Below are 27,828 nucleotides of genomic sequence, written 5' to 3'. Positions count from 1 at the left end.
ATTCATTTTTTCTTCCATGTATATATCCAATGGACCCAGCACCATTTCCCCAGGTGGAGCTCATAGACTTCAGGAGGACTGGGCTGCAGGCTGCAGGCTGCAGGACCAAGCAGAAGCAGCCCTCGGGGGCTCAGCGTTTCACCTGACCTTAGTCTTCAGCAGAGGGTTGCAGGGAACTGTGTCTTTTGGACTGGGGAGGGGGGGGCCTTCCGGGAGGGACCTGGAGTGGGCAGCGGAGATGCCTTCGAAGAAGAGTCTGAGGATCCCCGAAAATTGTGTTCAAAACATCGTGTGTACGTGTGCACATGCTCTCCTGAGGGAAGAGTCCCTAGGTTTCATCCTGTGGACTGCCCCCCCTTCCCCTGAAGTCTGTGTTTTCCAAACATCTAAGAGCTGCTTGGCTGGATGAGGGCCCACGGGTCAGTCAACTTACGTTCCAGTAACTAACCTGGGAGCCCGGCGGATCACTTGCCTCCAGCCTATTTCTCTGAGAAGGCGGTCAGTCCAGCGGGCTCCGAGGTTGCTTCCGCTCGCACCTCCCGCTGGCCGACCCCTATCCCGCGAGCAGAGAGGTGCAGCCTCGCAGCTCCGGGAGCTGGGCAGAGTGGGTGGCCGCGGGTCGGCGGGAGCGTGGCTCGCAGCTTGTCGTCCTCCAACCCTGTGGAGGGCCGGGGTGCCGGCGAGCGGCCCCTGGGAGGGGTCGGGGGTGTAGCGAGGGTGATCTGCCCAAAAGGCTAACCCTTCGGAGTAGGCGGATCCGCGCCCCCTCCCCCCAAACCCACACCCCCGGGCACGTAAAGCCTGCTCAGGCGCCCGGAGCCGCGACTCAGTGTCGCGTACCGCAGCGGACTATGAGGCTCGCCATCTGCGCCCTGCTGTGTGCAGGGACCCTGGGTGAGTGTGCACTGGGAGCCGGGTGGGCTCTTGCTCTCTAAGACCCGGACTGGGTGCCAGCCGAGGGTCAGTCGTAGAGGGACACTGCACAGCCTGGATCTGAGGGGTCCGGAAGCAGCCCAGTGCCTGGCTGGTCTCAAAGTGCTTCTGCCCGTGGTGCATACAGGCTTCTGACAAACTTTTGTAGCCTAGGGCTGGGGGCCCTGTCCGGCTTGCTGGCCTCATGTTGTACAGCTGGATGAGCTAAGGATGGTTTTTACATCTTTAAATGGTTGAAAGAAGATAAAAAGAATTAATAGTTTTGACACATGTAAATTATAGAGATTTAAAATTTCAGTGTCTATAAATAAAATTTTATTAGAACACAATCATGCTCATTCAGGTAAGTATTGTCTGGGGTTGCTCTCCGACTTCAAAGACAGAACTGAGTAGTTGCTACAGAAACCATATATACCACAAAGCCTAAAATACTTACTCACTAGCCTATTACTGAAAAGATTTATGACACCTGGCCTGGACCCTGTTGCTCCCGTTCACAGCCAAGGAAACAGGATCAGAGGAGAGAAGGGATTTTCCCCAGGGCTCATGGATCTGTGTTAGTAAATGGGAGAAGGGCTTAATGTCAGGTATGCTTGACCCGTCAGGTATCTAATCAGAAGGGTTTTTCCTGCTTTGAACTGTACAACCTCTCCCATCCTTATCACACAACAAGGAGATAGAGGAACTTGTGGGAAAAGCGATCATCCTAGAATAGGATCCACCTGCCACTCATTTCTGTGTACTCTGGGCCATCCCTGGACCTCTCTGAACTGGTTTCCTCATTAGGTAGGAATTGCTTTTTTATAACCATCACTGCGAAAGTGGAATGAGATAATGTACCTAGACAGAGCTAGACACAGGTGAGTATCACTGGTAAAAATCCTGCGCATAAATGTAGGGGGCCCCTTCCTGTGTTGGACAGAGGGGGCCCAGGGCTCTCAGCGGGGTAACTGTAAGGAAGGTAGGTAATGGTACACCGTTAATGAGCTCACGCAAGTGAACACCTCCCCCCACACCCCCCAACCCTGGCCCCATGACTCAACAACTGTTGGTTCTTTCTAGCCCTGGTTCTGCCTGGCCTCAGGCTGTCTTAAATAACTTCCAGAGGGGTAAGGTTTCTTACCTGAGGAGAAAGGTAACCTGGGGACAGCAGAGGGAGGACAAGGCAGGAAGGGCAAGGAGTACCATGGTGGGCCTCCCTGGCCTACTACTGCCGCATGGGGCCACACAGCGAGCTCTGCTGGGGCTGGGGAAGGCTGGAAAGGTAGTGTACAGCCGTGTTCCACCTACAGCCACCAGGAAATCCAGAGTGAAACCCCCTGGTTGCTCCCCAGTTCCTCCTGGATAGGATGTGTGTTGTTTTTTCTTCCTCTATCTCCTCTCCTGGCAATGTCAGGCGCTGACCGAAAGCTCATTTCCCAATCCGCTCTATATTTACAAACCAGAGGCAAGAGTGGCCTACCTCCCCCCATCCCCACCCCCCACAGTCCTTCCCACTGGGCACTGGATATGGATCAGGCTGGAGTCTAGGATGTGCTTTCTTCAAAGCTCAGTGTTCTCTTCTGACAAAAGCTCTTCTGATGGCAAATGACAGAAAGGCAACCAAAGGAGTTTAAAATTAAAAAGATCAGAAGGGAGAGGGTTGTTATTAGTAGACCTTGCAAGAGCCAAGAACCAAAGGTTCAGAACAGCCTGTACGTCCACTTTGGCCTGTACCTCCTACCTCAGCCTCTCTGGAGCTTAAGAGGTTTCTCCACACAGTGAGCATGTGGCCACCAGCAGCTGTTCCTTCCTAGGATCAATCTGAAATATCCACAGTGGGCTCTGATTGTCGTTTCTTGAAATTGTCACATGACAGGCATGGAGTGTTATTGAATTGGCCTAGGCTAGCTGGCTTGCAGTCTCTCTCTTTTTTAAAATAATTTTTACTGAAGGATAATTTACATATAATAAAACGCACTCATTTTAAGTATACATGTAGTTCAATGGATTTTGGTAACTACACCTACCCATGTAACTACCACCACGATCAAGGTATAGAACTTGTCCATCACTCCCAAATTGTTCTCTTCCCCGTCATTCCCACTTTCTGCCATTATAGGTAAGTTTTGCTGTTTCACATAAATGGAATCATCCAGTACATAGTCTGTTGTGACTGGCTTCACTCAGCACAATTGTTTAGCGATTCATCCACATTGCGTGCATCAAAGTTCATTTCTTTTTATTGATTAGTCGTATTCCATTGTATGGCTTTACCACAGTTTGTGTACCTCTTCACTTGTTGATGAACTTGTAGCTTGTCTCCAGTTTGGGGATATTATGAGTAAGGCTGCTTATGAACGTTAGTGTACAAGTCTTCGGGTAGACATAGGTTTTCATTTCTTTCTTTCTTTCTTTTTTTTTTTTTTTTTTAAGATTTTACTTATTTATTTGTCAGAGAGAGGGAGAACATAGCAAGGGGAGCAGCAGGTAGAGAGAGAAGCAGGCTCCCCGCTGAACAGGGAGCCCGATTCGGGGCTCCATCCCAGGGCCCTGGGATCATGACCTGAGCCAAAGGCAGACGCTTAACGACTGAGCCACCGAGGCGCCCCAGGTTTTCATTTCTTTTGGGCAAGTTTCTAGGAGTAAAATTCTGGGTCATATTTAACTAGTTAAGAAAATGCCAAACTTTTTTTGAGTAGTTGTACCATTTTACATTGCTGCCAGCAATGTAGGAGAATTTCAGTTCCTCCACATCCCAGCAACACTTGGTATTGTCAGTCTTTTCACATTAACCACTTCTGTTGTGGTATTTCACTATGGTTTTACTTTGCATTTCATTGATGAACAATGATGTTGAACATCTTACTATGTTCTTACTGGCCACTCGTATATCTTCGTTTATGAATTATGTGTTCAAATCTTGTCCCATTTTTAAATTCAGTTATTTGACTTATTGAGTTAAAAAGCCCTTTGTATATTCTGGATACAAGTCCTTGGTCACATAGATGTATTGCAATTATTTTTTCCAAGTTTGTGGTTTAACTTCTTTTCATTTTCTGAATGCTATCATATGAAGAGCAAATGTTTTACATTTTGACCAAGTTCACTTACCAAATTTTTATGTTTCGGTTATTACGTTCTGTGTCCTCTCTAAAAATATAATTGGCTGCCCCTAAAGTTGCAATATTTTGTTTTATTTTAGAAGTTTTATAACTTCAACTTTTCTATTCTGGACTAGGATACATTTGTAGTTTTTGTGTATGGTTGAAGTAAAGGTTGAAATTCATTTTTCTCACATGAATATCCAGTTATTCCAGGACTTATTTTTGTTTTTAAGATTTATTTATTTATTTGACAGAGAGAGCACAAGCAGGGGGAGCGGCAGGCAGAGGGAGAAGCAGGCTCCCCACTGAGCAGGGAGCCCAATGCGGGACTGGATTCCAGGACCCTGGGATCATGACCTGAGCCGAAAGTAGACACTTAACTGACTGAGCCACTCAAGTGTCCCCAGGACTTGTTTTTGAAAAGGATATTCTTTCTCCACTGAATTAACTTAGCAGCTTTGTTAAAAATCTACTGACCCTATAAATGTGGGTTACTTTCTGGACTCTCTGTTCTGTTGTATTAAGCTGTATGTCTCTCCTTGTGTCAATATCACACTGTCTTGATTACAGTAGCTTTATAATAAGTCCAGACATTAGGTAGAATAAGCCCTCCAACTCTATGGTACTACTTCAGGCTTGGTTTGGCCATTTAGATACTTTGTGTATGCATATACATTTTTGAATTAGCTTATCAATTACTATAGAAAGCAAGTTTAGTCTTGAAATATTGTTGAGATTTCATTTAATTTATAGATAATTTTGAGAAGTGTTAACCTCAAAAAAACAGTCAGTTATTTTACCAGCAAAAATGGTTTTTTTTGGGAATAGCAGAAGATCATATTTCAGGGTATGCAAGCTATGGCAAAACCATAGGCAAGACTAGAGAACAAAAGACAGGAGATGCTTTTTTTTTTCCCCCTTTTTTTAAGAGAAAGAAAGGGGGGAGTTGGGAGGGGCTATTAAAAAAAAGTTCGGGGCACCTGGGTGGCTCAGTCGTTAAGCGTCTGCCTTAGGCTCAGGTCATGATCCCAGGGTCCTGGGATCGAACCCCACATCGGGCTCCCTGCTCAGCGGGCAGCCTGCTTCTCCCTCTCCCACTCCCCCTTCTTGTGCTCTTTTTCTGTCAAATAAATAAATAAAATCTTTTAAAAATTTTTTAAAAAGGGGCACCTGGATGGCTCAGTCGTTATGCATCTACCTTTGGCTCAGGTCATGATCCCAGGGTCCTGGGATCGAGCCCCACATTGGGCTCCCTCTCCGCGGGAAGCCTGCTTCTCCCTCTCCCACTCCCCCTGCTTGTGTTCCCTCTCTCGCTGTGTCTCTCTCTGTCCAATAAATAAATAAAATCTTAAAAAAAAAAATCCATTGGCATAAACTGGGAATTCTAAGTGTAGTTGGTTTTCATTGATCGAGTTGTGACAGTCTCGCATTAGTTGGGCTGTTGCCAGGCAAAGAGAAAATCTCTTCTTCCTGCTGGGGTAGTGAAGTATAGGCTTCTTCCTGTTAGGAATGCAGGGTACCTCTCTTCCTGTTGGGGTTTACAATTGACCAGGAGCGGTAGGGCGTGAGAACTTCCGCTTCTGGCCTTCCTGCTTTATTTTATTTTATTTCATTTTACTTTATTTTATTATTTTTAAAAGATTTTATTTATTTTAGAGAGAGAGAGTGGGGGAAAGGGGCAGAGGGAGAGGGACAAGCAGACTCCCTGCTGAGCATGGAGCCCTATGAGGGGCTTGATCTCAGGGCCCTGAAATCATGACCCTGAGCCAAAATCAAGAGTCAGACGCTTAACAGACTGAGCCACCCAGGCACCCCAGTTAGCAGGTTACTTTTATTTTAGCACCTTGATGATATTATTCCATTGTCTATGACTTGTGTGGATTCTGACAAAAAGTCTGTGATATTTATTATCTTTGTTCCTCTATACTTAATTTATCTCTTTTCCCTGGTTGCTCTAGAACTATGAGTTTATAGTTTTCATAATATTTGGAAAAATTCTGGGCAAATATTTCTTCACATATTTTTTCATGCCCCTTTCCCCCTTTTTCCCTAGGACTGCAGTTACATATATGTTAGATCACTGAGGCTCTTTTTATTCATTTTTCAAACTCTTTTTTTTCCCCTCTCTGAGCTTCATTTTAGAGAGTTTCTAATAATGTCTTTCAAATTTTATTTATTTATTTGTACAATATAGGATTGAACAACTCCATACATCACCAGGTGCTCATCACCACAAGTACATTCCTTAATCCCCATTACCTATTTCACCCATCCCCCCATCCCTCTCCTCTCTGGTAACCAGCAGATGTTCTCTACAATTAAGAGTCTGTTTCTTGCTTTGTGTCTCTCTTTCTCATTTTTTCCCCTTTGCCTGTTTGTTTTCTTCCTTAAGTTCCACATTTGAGTGAAATCATATGGTATTTGTCTTTCTCTGATTCATTTTGCTTAGCTTTATACTCTAGCTCTATCCATGTCCTTGCAAATGGCAAGATTTCATTTTTTAAGAGTTCATTCTTTTTTATGGCTGAATAATATTCCTCTATCTATCTATCTCATCTTCTTTATTCATTCATCAATCAATGGACACTTGGGCTGCTTCCATATCTTGACTATTGTAAATAATGCTGCTATAAATATAGGGGTGCATGTATCCCTTTGAATTAGTGTTCTTGTATTGTTTGGGTAGATACCCAGTAATGTGATTGCTGGATTGTAGGGTGGTTCTATTTTTAACTTTTTTCAGGAACCTCCATATTGTTTTCCTCAGTGGCTGCACCAGTTTGCATTCCTACCAACACTGCGCGTGTCCTTTTTACTCCACATCCTCGCCAACATTTGTTGTTTCTTGTGTTTTTGATTTTAGCCCTTCTGGCAGGTGTGAGGTGATACTTCCTGTAGTTTTGATTTGCATTTCCCTGCTGATGAGTGATGTTGAGCATCTTTTCACGTGTTTCTTGCCATCTGGATGTCTTCTTTGGAGAAATGTCTGTTCATGTCTTCTGCCCCTTTTTTTAAAAAAGATTTTATTTATTTATTTGACAGAGAGAGAGAGAGGGAGAACACAAGCAGGGGAAGCAAGCTCCTCAGTGAACAGGGAGCCTGAAGCAGGACTCGATACCAGGACCCTGGGATCACGACCCGAGCCAAAGACAAATGCTTGACCAACTGAGCCACCCAGGCGCCCCTTCTGCCAATTTTTAATTGGATTATTTGGTTTTGAGGTATAGAGGTGTATAAGTTCTTTATATTTTTTGGATACTAACCCTTTATCAGATATATCATTTGCAAAATTCTCCTCCCATTCCATAGGTTGCCTTTCAATTTTGTTGATTGTTTCCTTCTCTGTGCAGAAGCTTTTTATTTTGATAGTCTCAGTAGTGTATTTTTGCTTTTGTTTCCCTTGCCTCAGAAGACATATCTAGAAAGAAGTTCCTATGGCTGATGTCAAAGTAGTTACTGCTTGTGTTCTCTTCTCGGATTTTTATGGTTTCAGGTCTCATGTTTAGGTCTTTAATCCATTTTGAAATTATGTTTGTGTATGGTGTAAGAAGGTGCTCCAGTTTCATTCTTTTGCATGTTGCTGTCCTGTTTTCCCAACACCATTTGTTAAAGAGAGTGTCTTTTTCCCATTGGATATTCTTTCCTGCTTTGTCAAGGATTAATTGGCCATATAATTATGGGTTTATTTCTAGGTTTTCTATTCTGTTCCATTGATCTATGTGTCTGTTTTTGTGCCAGTACCATACTATTTTGATTACTGCAACTTTGTAATATAACTTGAAGTCCAGAATTGTGATGCCTCCAGTTCTGATTTTCTTTCTCAAGATGCTTTGGCTACTGGGGATCTTTTGTGGTTCCATACAAATTTTAGGATTGTTTGTTCTAGTTCTGTGAAAAATACTGTTGGTATTTTGATAGGGATTGCATTAAATGTGTAGATTGCTTTGGGCAGTGCAGACATTTTAACAATGTTTGTTCTTCCAATCCATGAGTGTTGATGTCTTTCCATTTCTTTGTGTCATCTTCAGTTTCTGTAATCAGTGTTTTATAGTTTTCAGAGTACAGGTCTTTCACCTTTTTGGTTAGGTTTATTCCTAGGTATCTTATTATTTTGGGTGCAATTGTAAATGGGATTGTTTTCCTAATTTCTCTTTCTGCTGCTTCATTATTGGTGTATAGAAATGCAGCAGGTTTCTGTACATTGATTTTGTATCCTATGACTTTACTGAATTTGTTTACCAGTTCTAGCAGTTTTTTTAGCAGAAGCTTTAGGGTTTTCTATATATAGTATCATGTCATCTGCAAATAGTGACAGCTTTACTTCTTCCTTACCAATTTCAAAGACTTATATTTCTTTTTGCTGTCTGATTGCTGTGGCTAGGACTTCCAGTACTATGTTGAATAAAAGTCATGAGAGTGGACATCCTGGTCTTGTTCCTGACCTTAGTGAAAAAGCTGTTTTTCCCCATTAAGGATGATGTTAGCTATGGGTTTTTCATAAATGGCCTTTATTATGTTGAAGTATGTTCCCTCTAAACCTACTTTGTTGAGGTTTTTTTTTTTCTTAAGATTTTTATTTATTTATGTGTCAGAGAGAGAGAGAAGGAATACAAGCAGGGGGAACGGCAGGCAGAGGGAGAAACAGGCTCCCTGCTGAGCAAGGAGCCCAATGCAGGACTCGATCCCAGGACCCTGGGATCATCACCTGAGCTGAAGGTAGATGCTTAACTGACTGAGCCACCCAAGTGTCCTGTTGAGGTTTTTTGTTTTTGTTTTTTTTTTTTAATGAATGGATGTTGTACTTTGTCAAATGCTTTTTCTGTATCTATTGAAATGATCATATAGTTTTTATCTTTTCTCTTGTTGATATGATGTATCATCTCGTGTAGATTGATTTGCAAGTATTGAACCACCTTTGCAACCCAGGAATAAATCCCACTTGATCGTGGTGAATGATTTTTTTTTAATGTATTGTTGAATTCAGTTTGCTAGTATTTTATTGGGAACTTTTGCATGTATGTTCATTAGGGATTGGCCTGTACTCTTTCTTTGTGTGTGTGGTGTCTATCTGGTTTTGGTATCAGAGTAATGCTGGCCTCATAGAATGACTTTGGAAGTTTTCCTTCCTTTTCTATTTTTTGGAATAGTTTCAGAAGAATAGGTAGTATCTCTTCTTTAACTGTTTGGTAGAATTCACCTGTGAAGCCATCTGGTCCTGGACTTTTGTTTGTTGGGAGTTTTTGGGTTTTTTTTAAGATTTTATTTATTTGACAGAGAGAGCTATAGCGAGAGAGGGAACACAAGCAGAAGGAGTGGGAGAGGGAGAAGCAGGCTTCCCGCTGAGCAGGGAGCCTGATGCGGGGCTCAATCCCAGGACCCTGAGATCATGACCTGAGCTGAAGGCAGACGCTTAATGACTGAGCCACCCAGGCGCCCCTTGTTGGGAGTTTTTTGATCATGGATTCAATTTCTTTGCTGGTTATCAGTCTGTTCAAATTTTCTATTTCCTCCTATTTCAGTTTTGGTAGTTATCCATTTCTAGGAATTTATCCATTTCTTCTAGGTTGTCCAATTTGTTGATACATAGTTTTTCTTTTCTTTTCTTTTTTTTTTTTTTTTTTTAGATTTCATTTATTTGAGAGAGCACAAGCAGGGGGAGTGGCAGGTAGAGCAGGCAGAGAGAGAAGCAGGCTCCCCTCTGAGCAAGGAGCCAGATGCGGGACTCGATCCCAGGACCCCGGGATCATGACCCAAGCCGAAGGCAGTTGCCTAACTGACTGAGCCACCCAGGCATCCCATAGTTTTTCGTAATATTCTCTTATGGTTGTATTTCTGTGGTGTTGGTTGTCATTTTTCTCTCTCATCTGTGATTTTATTTGCTTGAGTCCTTTCTCTTTTTTTCATGATAAGTCTGGTTAGAGGTTTATGAATTTTTAAAAATTTTTTCCCCAAAGAACTAGCTCCTGGTTTTATTGATCTGTTCTTTTTTTTAGTTTTTACATCATTTATTTCTGCTCTAATCTTTATTATTTCGTTCCTTCTGCTAGTTTTTGGTTTTGTTTGTTGTTCTTTTTCTAGCTCCTTTAGGTGTAAGTTTCAGTTGTTTATTTGAGATTTTTTCTTTCTTGAGGTAGGCCTGTATAGCAATATATCAACTTCCCTCTTATAACCACTTTTGCTGCATCCCAGAGGTTTTGGACTGTGGTGTTTTCATTTTCACTTGTCTCCATGTACTTCTTGATTTCTTCTTTTATTTCCTGGTTGACCCATTCATTGTTTAGTAGTATGCTTTAACTTTATGTATTTGTGGTCTTTTCAGTTTTTTTCCTGTGGCTGATTTCTAGTTTCATAGCATTTTGGTCAGAAAAGACACGTGGTATGACTTCGATCTTCTTGAATTTGTTGCGTTGTTTTGTTTTGTGAGCTAATATGTGATCTATCCTGGAGAATGTTCCATGTGCACTTGAAAAGAATGTGTATTCTTCTGGTTTAGGATGGAATGTTCTGATTATATCTACTAAGTCCTTCTGGTTTAGTGTGTCCTTTAAAGCCACTGTTTCCTTGTTGATGTTCTGTTTGAATGATCTTTCCATCAATGTAAGGGGGGTGTTAAAGTCCCCTACTATGATTATATTATCTATTCATTCTTTCATGTTTGTTATTAACTGTTCTATGTATCTGGATGCTTCTGTATTGGGTGCATTAATATATATAATTGTTATATGCTCTTTTGGATTGTTCCCATTATTATTACATAGTGTCCTTTTTGTCTCTTGTTACAGCTGTGTTTCAAAGTCTGTTTTGTCCCTTGTAACTATTGCTACTCTGGCTTTCTTTTGCCCATTGTCCACTATTTTAAAACTCTTTTTTTATATGTTTTTTCCACATTTTTTTTTAAGTTGTCTAAAGTACTAGGGCAAGTCCCATATCAGTTACTCTTTCATAGGCGGAAGCAGAAGTCCATCCTGCCTTTGGTTTTTTTGTTTTGTGTTGTATATTTCTTTTTTCTTTTTTGCTTTTGGTTAGTTCTGTGTTTTAATACTGTGTTTCTGACACGACTTTCACTTTTCCCCTTACAATACAAACTTCATTCACCCTGTTTTACACTCACACTTAAAAAAGAAGTTAGAAGTGCAGAAACTAGTTTTAGTCATTTGGACATAAGCACAGTGGTGACTGAAAATATAGACTTTCAAAAAGACTTTCCCCCAAAGTGCATACCTTTGAAAGAGAAAAAAACTGTAGCTGGATACAGTAGCTCTTTGTATAACTTAGCCAGCTTACAAAGCTATTTTCATTTATAGAGTTGTATTGTCTGTACTGTTACCAGTTATTTCTAAGCACAAAATGTTTTAGCAATCTATATTAGCAAGCAGAGTAAACATGCTTTGAAAGGCTCCAAATGCAAATGTAAGCTAATACTCCAAACGTTTCTATTCTGCACAAGGGCACATGGCCTCTAGAGTTCCATTCCCTAGCTTGCTCTCCTTTCCCTGGGCTTCTACTGTGGAAGACTTTTTCAGATAGGGTTGAGGGGCTCCATTTGTCATTCTGTCTTTCGTATGGGATTCTGCCTAAGGTAATTTGGCATCTCCTGTCCCATTTCTGTTGATATTTCCTACTTACAGTTGAAAGGCAGTACAGATTTTGGAGTCAGACAGACTTGGGTAATTCAAATATACTGGACTTCATCAAAAACAAGGACCTGCCACTGTTGTAACTTTCATCCTCTAGATTTTATTTAAAATAACTTTTGGCTCAAATACTACAGATTTGTAAAGAGCATTTTGCCTTTGTAATATTCTCTACGCTTATTACTATAGCTTAAAATGCCAGTGAAATAAACATGCAGTGATTTTAATGCCCCGGCAATTAGTGCCATGTAAGGTTAGAGTATCCAATGTCAAAAGAAAGACTAAATCGGTAGGCTCAAGATTCCTTCCTATAGGTTTCTTTTATCATTTTTCCTGAGGTGACATTCACTAACATCAAATCAATTATTTAAAAGTGTACAATTCAGTGGCATTTAGTTATTCACAGTGTTGTGCGACTACCATCTCTGTCTAATTCCAAAATAGTCTCATCATTCCAAAAGAAAATCCTGTACCCATTAAGCAGTCAGTACCCATTCCCTTCTCCCCCAGCCCCTGGCAACCACCAGTTTGTTTTCTGTCTCTATAGATTTACCTACTCTAGATATTTCATGTAAGTGGAATCATATAATGTGTAGCCTTTTATATCTGGCTTCTTTCCTTTAACATTATTTTTGAGGTTCATCAATGTGTAGCATATAGCAGTACTTCATTGTTTTTATGGTAGAATAATATTTCATGGTTTGGATACACCATATTTTGTTTATCCATTCATCCATTGATGTACATTTGGGTTGTTTCTGCCTTTTTTGACCATTGTGAATAGTGCTGCTATGAATATTTGTGTATGTGTATTTGAGTACCCATTTCCAATTCTTTGGGTTATATACTGAGGAGTGGGATTTCTGGGTCATATGATAATTCTGTGTTTGACTTTTGGGGGATGCTTTTGGCTTTTTTTCTCCAAGGGGAAAGACACAATCAAAGAAATGGGAGTTGAGAATTCATGTGAGCCATGCAGCCAACCCAATTTTTGTCTATCCTACTCAGCCAACCCTTTACCTTTCACCTCTTCTCCCAGCAAAGAAAGATGAGTGTTGTGGGTCCCTTACACCTCTGGCCTCTGTCCCCTAGGGCTGTGTTTGGCTGTCCCTGGGAAAACTGTGAGGTGGTGCGCCATCTCAGATCATGAGGCCAGTAAGTGCTCCAGTTTCAGTGACAATATGAAAAGAGTCCTTCCAGCGGATGGTCCTCACGTCACCTGTGTGAAGAGAACCTCTCAACTCGAATGTATCAAGGCCATTATGGTAAGTTGCAGCTGCCTACAGGAAAGTGGAAGAAAATCTATACTTCCTTTTTCTGGGGCTTGTTATTGTTTATTGCTTCAGAACAACTTTCTTCCCACAGGAACTAGACAATGCTTTAGACGAGAAAGAAATAAGCTGAAGACCTGAAAGTACAGCGACTGTGTGTAGAGAAAAATATAGGTGCTCAACATTCATTAATAGTAAAAACAGTAATAGTAATTAAATGACTAATAAAGAAGGATTCAGTAAAAATGCCTGCCATAAAGCAAAGCCAGAATTGCACTGGAAATCCATAGAGTCAGAAATAAACAAGAAGCTATAGTGTTACCGTTATTACTTAACATTGTTTTTGGAATTTCCCAGTAATGCAATACGATACAAATGCATATGATATAGAAAGACACAAATAAAATATCAATATTTTCAGATGATTGCATGCCTGGAATGTACAATGGGGTCAAGAAAAATATTACTATAATTATTTATTAATGAATAAATTAGTTTGACAAAAGATAAACATATCACAATGTCATTGTTGTGTATCAATGGTCATTAGTTGGGGGAAAGTTGCCCAAAATTGTGACTTATTTTCATTTAAAACAATATACTGTAATTCTATTATATTATAATATATTCTATAATATAGTAGAAAAACATTTCAGGAAAAAAATCATAGGAGAGATCTGCAAGATTGTTATAATACAAAAGTCTAGAACAAATGAACAATATTTATTAATGAATTAAAACATATGCCATATTCCTAAATGGGAAGACTAAATTATCATATACTTGCATATTTTCCCAAAGAGTAAGTTTAATATAATTTTCATCAAAATACAGTCTTTTTAAAAAGAATCAATTGAATAATTATAAAATCCTAAGAAAAAGCACATGGATGAGAATATAAATAGTATTATGAAAAAGAAAATTAGCAAGGGAGTGGCTGAGGCCTACCTGAAACTATAAAATATAAAAATAGCAGTGTTACAGAGACCAGGGTCCTAGTGTAGATGTAAGAGACCTGGAAGAGAACAAAATTCACACATTTAGTTACATACATTCATCCATCTACTTGTCTATGTGATATGATACAGATGTCAACTATGATCGATATCCAACATCAGGGCACTAGGGCCCTAGGTTTAATAAATTTAGGTAAGATACATGTAGATTTACATAGATATGTATGATAAGGCAAACTTTCTAAACAAATGGCTGAGAAAAGATTCTTTAGTTGGACAACTGGGTAACTATTTAGCAAAAAAAAACAAGTGAAATGTTTAATCCATATACCAAAACAAGCTTTCAGTTTGACTCAATTTGACTAATATAGATAGACATCACAAGATAAATTGCAGAGGAAGATAAATTTGGAAATGAAAAATTATAAATCTCTGACAAAAAATTTTTTAAAGCCTTAAGCATCTAAAAATATATTCACCTCAGCTATGACAAAACACCATAGTGCAAAAACTAGATAAAGATGGCATTTAAATTTATAAGAAATGCTTAAGAATATCAAGCTATACACAAACCATTCACAGAAAAGAAATTGTAACTAATAAATAATATAAACCGTAAAGGAAAAGTGTTCATCCTTTTTAATAATCAAATGCAAATAAATGCAAATAAAGCCATTTCTTAAAGTAACAGTTTATACCTAGAAATGTAATAACATCTCTTAAATGATAGCATTTCTTTCTAGTAAATTTCTGTGACATTAGGATACATTGCTATTGGCATTATAAATGATAAATTATGTCATTTCTGGAAAACAATTTGGAAATATTCAGTAAGAGTCATAAATATGCACACAAACTTATTTATTTATTTTTCTCTAATTCATGGAGAATGATTTGTTACAAGAATTTGACCTTACACAATCATGGGAGCAGGTTAAACTTCTCTATAACAGTACTGTCTTTGCATCTGCTCTTGGAGCTTGAGGAGGAGGCTGCCAGGAAGGGAAGATGTATGTAAAGTGGGGGAAGAGCAAGAACAATCTAGAACCTCAGTCTTGGAGCCCATGGGTGTGAACTGAAACCCATGTCTGTAATTGCTTCTGACCTTGATGGTGTTCACTAGGCCCAGTGGCCTTCTTGTCCTTTTACCTTTATACTAACTCCTTCCTTTTCTCAAATTAATTTAAGTTGGGTTCTGATACACGCAACCAACAGAGTATTAATTATATATAATACATACATATGTAAATACATAAGTGTGAATACATGTGTAATAAAAAGATGGGATGGGGAAAAAGGAGGCAAGTATATAGAAATGCAACACTAAATTCAGAAAAAGCCTAATTACTTTAAACGTCAATTAATAAATGAATTTAAAAAATGATTTCCATGATGGGTTGAGAAATGATCCAATCTCATTTCTGAGAAGAGGCTGGGAGGTTGCTGCTTCTCACAAGAAGGAAGGAATGCTGGGCTGACTGACATACTTGAAGAGGGAATCCAGATGTGTGAGTGCAAACCATGACTTCTTATGGATAGAAATATTTGACAATTCACTCATTCACTTATCCAGCAAATGTTTATTGAACACTTACCTGTAGAAGGTGCTTCTCTGGGTACAGTAGGAACCTTAGAAGGAAACACACACACACACACACACACACATGTGTCCCCACCTTGGTGGAGCTTACATTCCAAAGAGGAAGGCAGGCTGTAAACAATGAAAGTTTGTCAGGTGGTTGATAAGCGCTAAGGAAAAAACAAAGGGAGATCCAGCATTCATGCATGAAGTTTTAAGATACGGTTGTAGAGAGCCTCGATGAGAAGGTGACCTTTGAGCAAACACTGGGGAGGGAAGGAGGTCTGACCCATGCAAGTATCTATGGGTCAAACATCCCTGGCAGAGGGCTAGGTTAGGGGCTCCGTTCATGGTCTGGTCTCTTCTCTCTCAGGCAAACGAAGCAGATGCCGTGACCCTCGAAGCAGGTTTTGTGCTTGAAGCGAGCCTGCCCCCCTTCAACCTGAAGCCTGTCGTGGCAGAATTCCATGGGTCAAAAATTGGTGCGTTCTCCCTGGGGCCCCAGGTCTCTGATTTGACACTGAGCCATCAGGGAGAAGTCAGGGTCTCTGTCAACACTGCACCTGAAGGAAACAGAATTGCTGGAGCTCTTTGGATCGAAGGAGGCTGTCATCTACACTGCCCCACAAGGGCTGGAATGTTGACTCTCCCTGGGAAGCTGTGAACTGTGTGCATCTAGGTGGAAGTACCCTTGGTGCTGCTAGATAAGAGGGGGGCAGGGCTGTCTGGGGTCCATTGCCTACCCAGTGGGGCTGCACCATTGGAAGGCCCATCTCTGGAGACACACAGACCTGGACAGGCTCTTCCCTGTGCTGAGTCCCCTGCAGGTGCTACAGAACATGGGTCTGTGAATGCCATGAAGAGAGGTTTGCAGGGGGCGGGGGGGGGGGGGCGGTGAAGAATAAGGCTTTGCCTCCGCCCCATACTTGTCCGTTAGTGTCATCAGTGTGTGTATGAGCACAGCCCACCTCAATCAGACTCCAACTTGCAGAGCCCTGGCAAAATCCTGGGGTCTCCCCTGCATCTGTCCTCTCAGGCCTTCACCATTGTGTCTGGGCTGCAGACGGAGAAGCAGAGAAGGGAGAAAAGCCTTTGGAGAGACAGAGTAACATCACAATGACTGGGAGCTGAAGATCTCCCTGAGAAAGCCCTGTAGGCCCTGTAATAGCTGGTGGCCCCCACCCCCATGTCTCTACTGGCTTGGAGGGGCTGGCAGAAAGACACTAGTGTTTATTGCCTTGAAAAGCACCCCCCCCCCCCCCCCGGTTAATCAAAGGCTTTTTTCTTTTCCTTTTCTACCTGTTCACCAGGGAATGGTGGAGATCCTAGGATTCCCTAAAGTTGGCCGTTGCGCACACTCTGCAAGATGAGCTAGTGACAATGTGGTATCTTCCTTTAGCCCTTCTTTCTCTCCGCTCCTTTGCAGATCCACACACCTCCCATTATGCTGTGGCCGTGGTGGAGAAGGGCAGCGACTTCCAGCTGAAACAGCTCCAAGGCAAGAGGTCCTGCCACACGGGCCTAGGATGGTCGGCTGGGTGGTACATCCCCATCCAGACACTTTTTCCTTCTGACTCTGTTAAAGAAGGTGAGCTGGCTAAGGCTGGGTGCCCTCAGGCAGGGCTCCTGCTCCAGTCGCCCGCAGGGATTGTAGTGGGGCCATACAGTCACTATCAGGCGTATCAGTTTCATGAGCTGCAAGATGGGGTGAGGACAACCTGCTTCACGTGTGGTTAGCTGGGTTTGCTGCAGCAGCAACACCTGGGAACTGGCAGCTGAGTCTTCCCTCAGCAAAGGTACCTTGGTCTCTGAGCTCCCGACAGCCCCACACTCATTGTAACCCCGGTGGTTTGGCTTGACAGGGAAGTCGCTTAGGCTCACGACACACAGGAACTCCCTCTGGCTTCCCAGGAAGGCTCACGAGGGATTATAGCCATACCACCAGCAGTCAGGCCTTTGTGCCTGGGGTAAGGGCTTGGGATGGGGGCAAGAAGGGAAGAGTGGCCTGGAGCCATGATTTGTGTGTGTGTGTACTTCTTGTCCAGTTATGATGAGCCAAGCGAGCCTAGGGAGCCCCTTTAGCCCTTGGGAGATGATGGCCAAATCTTTCTGTGCTGTTGAGGCCTGCCGACTCTGCAGCATTCATGTTTGGCCTGTAATAGGGACAGGGGGCTGCTGGGGTCAGATGGAGTGCTAGAGCCTGGGCCACAGCTCTGACTCTGTGTGCCCTTTCTTGGGGCCTCCCTCGCCTCAATGTCAGACACTGCTGGATGTCTGTGTGAAAGCTTGTGAGGTGGCTGTTGGCACACCCCCTTCCCCACCACCGGGCAAGTTATCCCAACACCCTCCCATGGATTCCTGGAAGAGAAATCCCCACAAACTACCACAGCCCCTGGACCCAAAGGGGGGAGGAGTGGATGGGACCATGTCCTGAGGTAAGGAAAGATGGTCGGAGTTCCCGCAGCGTCTGGGGTTCTGCCTGCCGCACTTAGAGCCTCTGTGGTGAGTTAACAAGGTGAGTGGTCCTGGGGTTGCAGCTTGGTTCCGTGTAGGTCAGCCGCCCTCGTGTCTCGAGTGGACAAGCTAGGAAGCATCTGGTGGGCTGGAGCCCCAGGCCCACACAGTAGTGTGATACCTGAACACATGGGGACCCCGGGCCGTCCACTTCCTCAGCCACGGGCACTGTCGGCCACCTCTGCTCATCTGCTTCCTCAGGATGGTCCTGGGAAGTGTGTGCAGGCTCACGGGCTCTCACATAGGGCCACTCACCCCCACACATGTGCAAGCTGGAGGCCCCCAGCCGGTTCATGCCCTGAGGTCCTTATGTCTGTGTTAAGCAGCCACAGCAGAAATGGCCCAGTTCTTCTCCGGCAGCTGTGTACCCTGTGCCAACAGGGAGGTGTTCCCCAAGCTGTGTCAACTGTGTGCAGGGAAAGGGACAAACAAGTGTGCCTGCTCCTTCCAGGAACCATACTTCGGCTACACAGGCGCCTTCAAGTGAGTGGGGACACCCCCCTAATCCCCCACTCCTCCTCACTTTGATGGCAGGGAAACTAAGGTACAGGGAGTGGACAGGGCCTGCCCAGACCACCTAGGGTGTCAGTGTGAAACCCAGGGTCCTGAGTGCCTCCCGTGGCCTGCCCTCACTCCTAACCATCCTGAGGAACAGTCTTCTGTGCGGGAGCTCCTCTTCTCTCCCTACAGCCTAGGGTCTGTATGTTACCCTCCCGGACCAAGGAGGGCTGAAGGGACAACACTGTATCTGGGACTCTGGGATTCACAGACACAGGCTTGGGCTTCCAGCTGGGCCAAAGGCCAGGACCTCCCCAGCTTGCTTCTTTCTCCCTGAGCATCTCCCTGTGTCGTGAACATGTGCCTGCCTCTCTCCACCTCCCTCTCAGCCCCCTGCAGGCACCTCTCCATGTCTGTAAGAGACAAGGCTACTGCTCAAAGCCAGAACAAAACTGTCCAGGAATCCAAGGCTATCCTAAGTTTTTATCCTCTGTATTAGGCTTTATTAAAACAAACAAACAAACAAACCCAAAACCCAGTCACTTTGGTTTGCCTTTGAAGGGGAAGGTGAGGGTCCTGCCCTCACATCATCCCTCCCTACAGTTACCTGGGTTGTGATTTACAGAGCTCCTGCCTGCTTCAGACCCAGGTTGGCTGTGGGAGTACAAAGGCCCCTCAGATAGGGCCATGGCCTCTGAGGACACACTGAAGCCTGGGCAACTGTGGGCAAATCCCTGTGAGCCAGTGGTCAGGGCAGAGCCTCAGAGGGGTTGCATGGGGCAGGGGTGAGCTCAAATCATGGGGATTGGCCTGACGCCTGCTGTCCTGTTCCTCAGGTGTCTGCAGGATGGTGTAGGGGATGTGGCCTTCGTGAGGCATATGACAGTGTTTGGTAAGTGCTGGATGGAGGAAGAATCACGTGAACCATATTGGCCAGGGCAACTGGTTCCTGCCTGACGGTTTCCTTACATCTAGAGATGGGTGATGACAAGACCGTTAATGAAATGGGAGAGTTTCTGAACTACTAGTCTCCTCAAATAACATACTACATCCACTAATGGCAAGATTTAAAAAAAAAAAAAGGAGACCTTCTGTACAAAAACCATTTCTGTTATTCGTACTTTGTTTAGTGTTCAATTTGTTCAGTCTGTAAATCTACTAAACAAATTTTCTGAACATTTAAAGAGTATTTACCAATTAATAAAATGAGGCAAATTTTAATAATTCAATTCTCTTAGCCACTGCAATATCCATTTTAAATGTAATCACACTCTCCTGAATGCTTCATTGTAAATGGTTCCTAAATCCTATAAATACCTTAAACAAACAAATTATAATGATTTCAGAACTTATTAGCACATCTTCAATTAGATGTGTTGCAAAAGCATTATTACTGTGGACAAAAATATATATATATATATATTTTTAAAAACCTTTCAAGAGTTTTGGCCAATTTATCAGAAAGAAAGAAAAAAACAACATAAATCTCAGACAAGTTGAAGTTACAGAATTTGTGTTTTGTTTTGTAGCCAATTAAATTTCTATCAGATACAGAATACACTTGTATCAGGTATATTCAGTATGCTAGGTTCATTTTTGAGATAAATGTCTGCTACCTCAAGGGAAATTTAAAGTCATCACTTTTTTTTTTTTTTTATGGGCCTTAGTTCCTTACAACCTAGTGTCTTTTTCTAGCATGAAATAGGAGCTCGGTGTCCTTTGTTCCCTTGTTCAGCCATTCACAATTCACTGTTCCTTCATTATTACACACTGACCTGGTTTGTTAGCATTTTGGCAATCGAGGACTGTCTTATTATCAGTACATTTAATTAGTGGGGTCATCTAGGGGTTTTGTCTCCCAGAATCAAGTTGTTCCAGATCCTTGTCCTTGCTGTTTCTTCTGGTCGCTCCAGTGAGTGCAGTTATGTTGCCAGTGGGCAGCATCTTCTAACACTCACCCTGATGTGTTTGAAAACATCTTCACTTTCTGAAAACACCAGGTTGTCCCAGAACGTCCTGGTTTATTTTTGCTGAAAGTCACTTGTCCGCTAATATATAAGATCACTCACTGCCTTTTTTTTTTTCTTTTTTTTTTTAATTTTTTTATTCTTATGTTAATCCCCTTACATTACAACATTAGTTTTAGATGAAGTGTTCCATGATTCATTGTTTGTGCACAACACCCAGTGCTCCATGCAGAACGTGCCCTCCCAAATACCCACCACCAGGCTAACCCATCCTCCCACCCCCCTCCCCTCTAGAACCCTGTTTGTTTTTCAGAGTCCATCGTCTCTCATGGTTCGTCTACCTCTCCGATTTCCCCCGCTTCATTCTTCCCCTCCCGCTACCTTCTTCTTCTTCTTCTTTTTTTTTTTCTTAACATATATTGCATTATTTATTTCAGAGGTACAGATCTGAGATTCAATAGTCTTGCACAATTCACAGCGCTTACCAGAGCACATACACTCCCCAGTGTCTATCACCCAGTCCCCCCATCCCTCCCACCCCACGCCCCACTCCAACAACACTCAGTTTGTTTCCTGCGATTAAGAATTCCTCATCTCAGTGAGATCATATGATACATGTCTTTCTCTGTTTGACTTATTTCACTCAACATAATACCCTCCAGTTCCATCCACGTCGTTGCAAATGGCAAGATCTCATTCCTTTTGATGGCTGCATAATATTCCATTGTATATATATATACCACATCTTCTTTATCCATTCATCTGTCGATGGACATCTTGGCTCTTTCCACAGTTTGGCTATTGTGGACATTGCTGCTATAAACATCGGGGTGCACGTACCCCTTCGGATCCCTACTTTTGTATCTTTGGGGTAAATACCCAGTAGTGCAATTGCTGGATCATATGGTAGCTCTATTTTCAACTTTTTGAGGAACCTCCATACAGTTTTCCAGAGTGGCTGCACCAGTTTGCATTCCCACCAACAGTGTAGGAGGGTTCCCCTTTCTCCGCATCCCCGCCAACATCTGTCGTTTCCTGACTTGTTAATTTTAGCCATTCTGACTGGTGTGAGGTGATATCTCATTGAGGTTTTGATTTGGATTTCCCTGATGCCGAGCGATATTGAGCACTTTTTCATGTGTCTGTTGGCCATTTGGATGTCTTCTTTGGAAAAATGTCTGTTCATGTCTTCTGCCCATTTCTTGATTGGATTCTTTGTTCTTTGGGTGTTGAGTTTGGTGAGTTCTTTATAGATTTTGGATACTAGCCCTTTATCTGATATGTCATTTGCAAATATCTTCTCCCATTCTGTCGGTTGTCTTTTGGTTTTGTTAACTGTTTCCTTTGCTTTGCAAAAGCTTTTTATCTTGATGAAGTCCCAATAGTTCATTTTTGCCCTTGCTTCCCTTGCCTTTGGCGATGTTTCTAGGAAGAAGTTGCTTCGGCTGAGGTCAAAGAGGTTGCTGCCTGTGTTCTCCTTAAGGATTTTGATGGACTCCTGTCTCACATTGAGGTCTTTCAACCATTTGGAGTCTATTTTTGTGTGTGGTGTAAGGAAGTGGTCCAGTTTCATTCTTCTGCATGTGTCAATCCAATTTTCCCAACACCATTTGTTGAAGAGACTGTCTTTGTTCCATTGGACATTCTTTCCTGCTTTGTCGAAGATTAGTTGACCATAGAGTTGAGGGTCCATTTCTGGGCTCTCTATTCTGTTCCATTGATCTATGTGTCTGTTTTTGTGCCAGTACCATGCTGTCTTGATGATGACAGCTTTGTAATAGAGCTTGAAGTCCGGAATTGTGATGCCACCGGCTTTGCTTTTCTTTTTCAATATTCCTCTGGCTATGCAGGGTCTTTTCTGGTTCCATACAAATTTTAGGATTATTTGTTCCATTTCTTTGAAAAAAGTGGATGGTATTTTGATGGGGATTGCATTGAATGTGTAGATTGCTCTAGGTAGCATTGACATCTTCACAATATTTGTTCTTCCAATCCATGAGCATGGAACGTTTTTCCATTTCTTTGTGTCTTCCTCAATTTCTTTCATGAGTATTTTATAGTTTTCTGAGTACAGATCCTTTGTCTCTTTGGTTAGATTTATTCCTAGGTATCTTATGGTTTTGGGTGCAATTGTAAATGGGATCGACTCCTTAATTTCTCTTTCTTCTGTCTTGTTGTTGGTGTATAGGAATGCCACTGACTTCTGTGCATTGATTTTATATCCTGCCACTTTACTGAATTCCTGTATGAGTTCTAGCAGTTTTGGGGTGGAGTCTTTTGGGTTTTCCACATAAAGTATCATATCATCTGCAAAGAGTGAGAGTTTGACTTCTTCTTTGCCAATTTGGATGCCTTTGATTTCTTTTTGTTGTCTGATTGCTGTGGCTAGGACTTCCAATACTATGTTGAATAGCAGTGGTGATAGTGGACATCCCTGCCGCGTTCCTGACCTTAGGGGGAAAGCTCTCAGTTTTTCCCCATTGAGAATAATATTTGCTGTAGGTTTTTCATAGATGGCTTTTATGATATTGAGGTATGTACCCTCTATCCCTATACTCTGAAGAGTTTTGATCAAGAAAGGATGCTGTACTTTGTCAAAAGCTTTTTCTCCATCTATTGAGAGGATCATATGATTCTTGTTCTTTCCTTTGGTAATGTACTGTATCACATTGATTGATTTGCGGATGTTGAACCAACCTTGCAGCCCAGGGATAAATCCCACTTGGTCATGGTGAATAATCCTTTTAATGTACTGTTGGATCCTATTAGCTAGTATTTTGGTGAGAATTTTTGCATCCATGTTCATCAGGGATATTGGTCTGTAATTCTCCTTTTTGATGGGGTCTTTGTCTGGTTTGGGGATCAAGGTAATGCTGGCCTCATAAAATGAGTTTGGAAGTTTTCCTTCCGTTTCTATTTTTTGGAACAGTTTCAGAAGAATAGGTATTAATTCTTCTTGAAATGTTTGGTAGAATTCCCCTGGGAAGCCATCTGGCCCTGGGCTTTTGTTTGTTGGGAGATTTTTGATGACTGCTTCCATTTCCTTAGTGGTTATAGGTCTGTTCAGGTTTTCTATTTCATCCTGGTTCAGTTTTGGTAGTTGATACATCTCTAGGAATGCATCCATCTCTTCCAGGTTATCTAATTTGCTGGCATAGAGTTGCTCATAATATGTTCTTATAATTGTTTGTATTTCTTTGGTGTTGGTTGTGATCTCTCCTCTTTCATTCATGATTTTGTTGATTTGGGTCATTTCTCTTCTCTTTTTGATAAGTCTGGCCAGGGGTTTATCAATCTTGTTAATTCTTTCAAAGAACCAGCTCCTAGTTTCGTTGATCTGTTCTACTGTTCTTTTAGTTTCTATTTCATTGATTTCTGCTCTGATCTTTATGATTTCTCTTCTGCTGGGTTTAGGCTTTATTTGCTGTTCTTTCTCCAGCTCCTTTAGGTGTAGGGTTAGGTTGTGTACTTGAGACCTTTCTTGTTTCTTGAGAAAGGCTTGTATTGCTATATACTTTCCTCTTAGGACTGCCTTTGCTGCATCCCAAAGATTTTGAACAGTTGTGTTTTCATTTTCATTGGTTTCCATGTATTTTTTTAATTCTTCTTTAATTTCCTGGTTGACCCATTCATTCTTCAGTAGGATGCTCTTTAGCCTCCATGTATTTGAGTTCTTTCCGACTTTCCTCTTGGGATTGAGTTCTAGTTTCAAAGCATTGTGGTCTGAAAATAGGCAGGGAATGATCCCAATCTTTTGGTACCGGTTGAGACCTGATTTATGACCTAGGATGTGATCGATTCTGGAGAATGTTCCATGGGCACTAGAGAAGAATGTGTATTCTGTTGCTTTGGGGTGGAATGTTCTGAATATGTCTGTGAAGTCCATTTGGTCCAGTGTGTCATTTAAAGTCTTTATTTCCTTGTTGATCTTTTGCTTAGACGATCTGTCCATTTCAGTGAGGGGGATGTTAAAGTCCCCCACTATTATTGTATTGTTGTCGATGTGTTTCTTTGCTTTTGTTATTAATTGCCTTATATAATTGGCTGCTCCCATGTTAGGGGCATAGATATTTACAATTGTGAGATCTTCTTGTTGGATAGATCCTTTAAGTAGGATATAGTGTCCTTCCTCATCTCTTATTACAGTCTTTGGTTTAAAATCTAATTTGTCTGATATAAGGATTGCCACCCCAGCTTTCTTTTGGTGTCCATTAGCATGGTAAATGGTTTTCCACCCACTCACTTTCAATCTGGGGGTGTCTTTGGGTCTAAAATGAGTCTCTTGCAGACAGCATATCGATGGATCTTGTTTTTTAATCCAGTCTGTTAGCCTGTGTCTTTTGATTGGGGCATTTAGCCCATTTACATTCAAGGTAACTATTGAAAGATAGGAATTTAGTGCCATTGTATTGCCTGTAAGGTGACTGTTACCGTATATTGTCTGTGTTCCTTTCTGGTCTATGTTGCTTTTAGGGTCTCTCTTTGCTTAGAGGACCCCTTTCAAGATTTCCTGTAGGGCTGGTTTTGTGTTTGCAAATTCCTTTAGTTTTTGTTTGTCCTGGAAGCTTTTTATCTCTCCTTCAATTTTCAATGACAGCCTAGCTGGATAGAGTATTCTTGGCTGCATATTTTTCTCATTTAGTGCTCTGAATATATCCTGCCAGTCCTTTCTGGCCTGCCAGGTCTCTGTGGATAGGTCTGTTGCCAATCTAATGTTTCTACCATTGTAGGTTACATATCTCTTCTCCCGAGCTGCTTTCAGGATTTTCTCTTTGTCTATGAGACTCGTAAGTTTTACTATTAGATGTCGGGGAGTTGACCTATTTTTATTGATTTTGAGAGGGGTTCTCTGTGCTTCCTGGATTTTCATGCCTGTTTCTTTCCCCAAATTAGGGAAGTTCTCTGCTATAATTTGCTCCATTATACCTTCTGCCCCTCTCTCTCTTTCTTCTTCTTCTGGGATCCCAATTATTCTAATGTTGTTTCGTCTTATGGTATCACTTATCTCTCGAATTCTGCCCTCATGATCCAGTAGTTGTTTATCTCTCTTTTTCTCAGCTTCTTTATTTTCCAGCATTTCATCTTCTATATTACTGATTCTCTCTTCTCACTGCCTTTTAAGTAGCAGCTTATGACTACCCACCAGGCTTTTGGGGTGCAAACGAGTGTTGGTGGGGAGCTACTTCCACCACTGGACCCCTGAGTGACTGATGTCGAAAAGTTCTTTCTTTCTGAAGCTAGGAAATCATATGGATTCTTTTAATTTAAATCTGACATTACTAAATCATTTAAATTTTTTCTTTCAATATAAAGATTTAAAGAGTATTTTCTCTACAACATACATAACTAAACTTGTAACCATTCACAAGGACTCTAATTGTACTCCTTCTCTTTCAGTATGAGAATATATGAACCCCACAAACCTCTATGAGTTTGCTAGGGCTGCGATAACAAAGTACCACAAACTGGGTGCCTGAAGCAACAGCAATTTGTCTCACAGTTCAAGAGGCTAGAACTTCAAGATCAAGGTGTCGGTAGGGTTGGTTCCTTCTGGAGGTTCCTTGCTTCTCCCCTGGTTTCTGGTGGTTTGCCGGCCATCTTTAGTATCTGTTGGCTTGTAGTCACATCACCTCACTCTACCTCTTTCCCTTCACATGGCATTCTCCCTGTGTATGTGTGTGTCCTTTGTATCAGGACACCAGTCATACTGGATTAGGGGCCCACACTACTCTAGTATGACCTCATCTTAGTTAATGACATCTGCAATGACTCTTTTCCAAGTAAGGCAACATTCTGAGGTACTGGGGATTCAGATTTCAACATGGGAATTTTGGGGGGATGCAATTCAACCCAGAATACCTTTGAATACCTAGACCAGGGGAACCAAAGAGCCTGTTTTCCTCACAAGGTTTTCTGGTCTTTGTACCTATAGAGTATGCTGACTGGGCCTCTAGGCCTCCTTCAACTCTTCCCCCAGCTTTCCCCAGCAAGCTCTGCCTCCAGGCGGGTAGTGCCACTGTAATAGGGGGACCCGGGCTGTCCTAACATGGCGATGCATCAGCCTCACACTGGCTGACAAGTCACTTTCTGTCTCTAAGTCTCCCCATCTCTAGAATGGGATCAACCTATTACTGGCCTCCCCTGGTTGCTATGAGGATTAAATGAAACAGAGCATGGAGAGCCTTCGGGACAATCTTTGCTGTGCTGTGAATGCTCAGAAAATATCATCATCCATATCAGCAGAGTTACAGATATGTGGGGATACCTGGAAGGGACCTAGGCAAGCGTGCCTCCCCAGCCTCGTGTCTATCTGCAGTAGGAACCAGTCATTTTGCCTCCTAAGGCCTCAGGTTCCTCATAGGTATAAAATGTATTTGGAAAAGATTCTCTTTCAGTCTCTTTGGGTTGTTAAAAAAATTATTAAAGGAGACAAATTAGGTGATACAAACAAACTTGAACATTTCACGAAGTGGACAGTCTCGTTTTGGAGAACTGCAAAATGGGGCAGAAGGCAGGGAGCTTCTATAGGACAAAGAAGAGGAAGAGACAAACACAAAGTATCTGATTGGCTGGGGCCACACAGTCAACCTTGTCTGGGGTGAGAGGCCCAGAGTTGGCTTTGTGTTTGGGGACTGGCTGACTGAATATACTTTGCTTCTGGTCAAGTGGAGCATTTATAAGAACACAAAAGTCATCTAGATTTTGGCTTGCTTAAGTGGCACCTGGGCAGGAGCAGGGCCTAGAAAGTTATTACAACAAGGTCAAAGAGTCTGTGATTCAGGGAGCAGCAGGGACCACAGCTCATGGTTCTGCCTGCAGTCGGCTCATCTGGGCTTTCCTCCTGCAGAGAACCTGGCAAACAGGACTGACCGTGACCGGTATGAGTTGCTCTGCCCGGACAACAGCCGGATGCCTGTGGATAAATACAGGGAGTGCAACCTGGGCCTTTTCCCTTCTCATGCCGTCGTGGCTCGAAACGTGGGGGGCAAAGATGACTTGATCTGGGAGGTTCTCAACCAGGCCCAGGTATTCCCACTCTCCATCCTCACTTCCTGCTTTGTGTGTGTATGGAGGGGTGCCTGCTTAGATTTGGGGCATTTTCTTACATTCCCTTCTAGCCACTCTGAAAGTTCTTTTGGGTATCAGACAGGAACCATGTCATACATCATCTGCTTCACCGAGAAACCACTCAGTCTGTGTGTTATAGACAGCAGAGGCCATGAACCCCTCACTTGGCGTCATCGACTCCATGGACCAAAGACGCCATAGAAGTGCCTCATTGCTCCATTTTTTTTTCTTTTCAGTTCTAAAGGGGTCCTCAGGATGTGGAGTAGATGCCCCTTCTCCATGGAGTGTTCCCCTATTATCTTACTGGCATGTGATCCTGCCC

The 27,828-nt window shown here is 42.4% G+C and overlaps 1 protein-coding gene across 1 annotated transcript in view; it reads left to right on the top strand.

Moving 5' to 3' along the window:
- Positions 1 to 141: 141 nt before the first annotated feature.
- LOC123862935 (inhibitor of carbonic anhydrase-like) overlaps positions 142 to 27,828 on the top strand; it is a 41,916-nt gene continuing 14,229 nt past the window's right edge. The window contains exons 1-7 of the mRNA XM_064587506.1: positions 142 to 894; positions 12,746 to 12,918; positions 15,833 to 15,941; positions 16,886 to 17,047; positions 18,297 to 18,456; positions 19,308 to 19,363; positions 27,286 to 27,464. Coding sequence (XP_064443576.1) covers positions 852 to 894; positions 12,746 to 12,918; positions 15,833 to 15,941; positions 16,886 to 17,047; positions 18,297 to 18,456; positions 19,308 to 19,363; positions 27,286 to 27,464 — 882 coding nt within the window. The 5' untranslated portion in view covers positions 142 to 851. The remainder of the gene's footprint in view (positions 895 to 12,745; positions 12,919 to 15,832; positions 15,942 to 16,885; positions 17,048 to 18,296; positions 18,457 to 19,307; positions 19,364 to 27,285; positions 27,465 to 27,828) is intronic.

Source organism: Mirounga angustirostris, unplaced genomic scaffold (assembly GCF_029215605.1).
Source record: "Mirounga angustirostris isolate CCGP_5_RB_7025 unplaced genomic scaffold, mMirAng1.0.hap1 SCAF_1, whole genome shotgun sequence".
Lineage (NCBI taxonomy): Eukaryota > Metazoa > Chordata > Mammalia > Carnivora > Phocidae > Mirounga > Mirounga angustirostris.
Note: the sequence above shows the minus strand (reverse complement) of the source record. Positions and strands in the feature narration are given on the sequence as shown.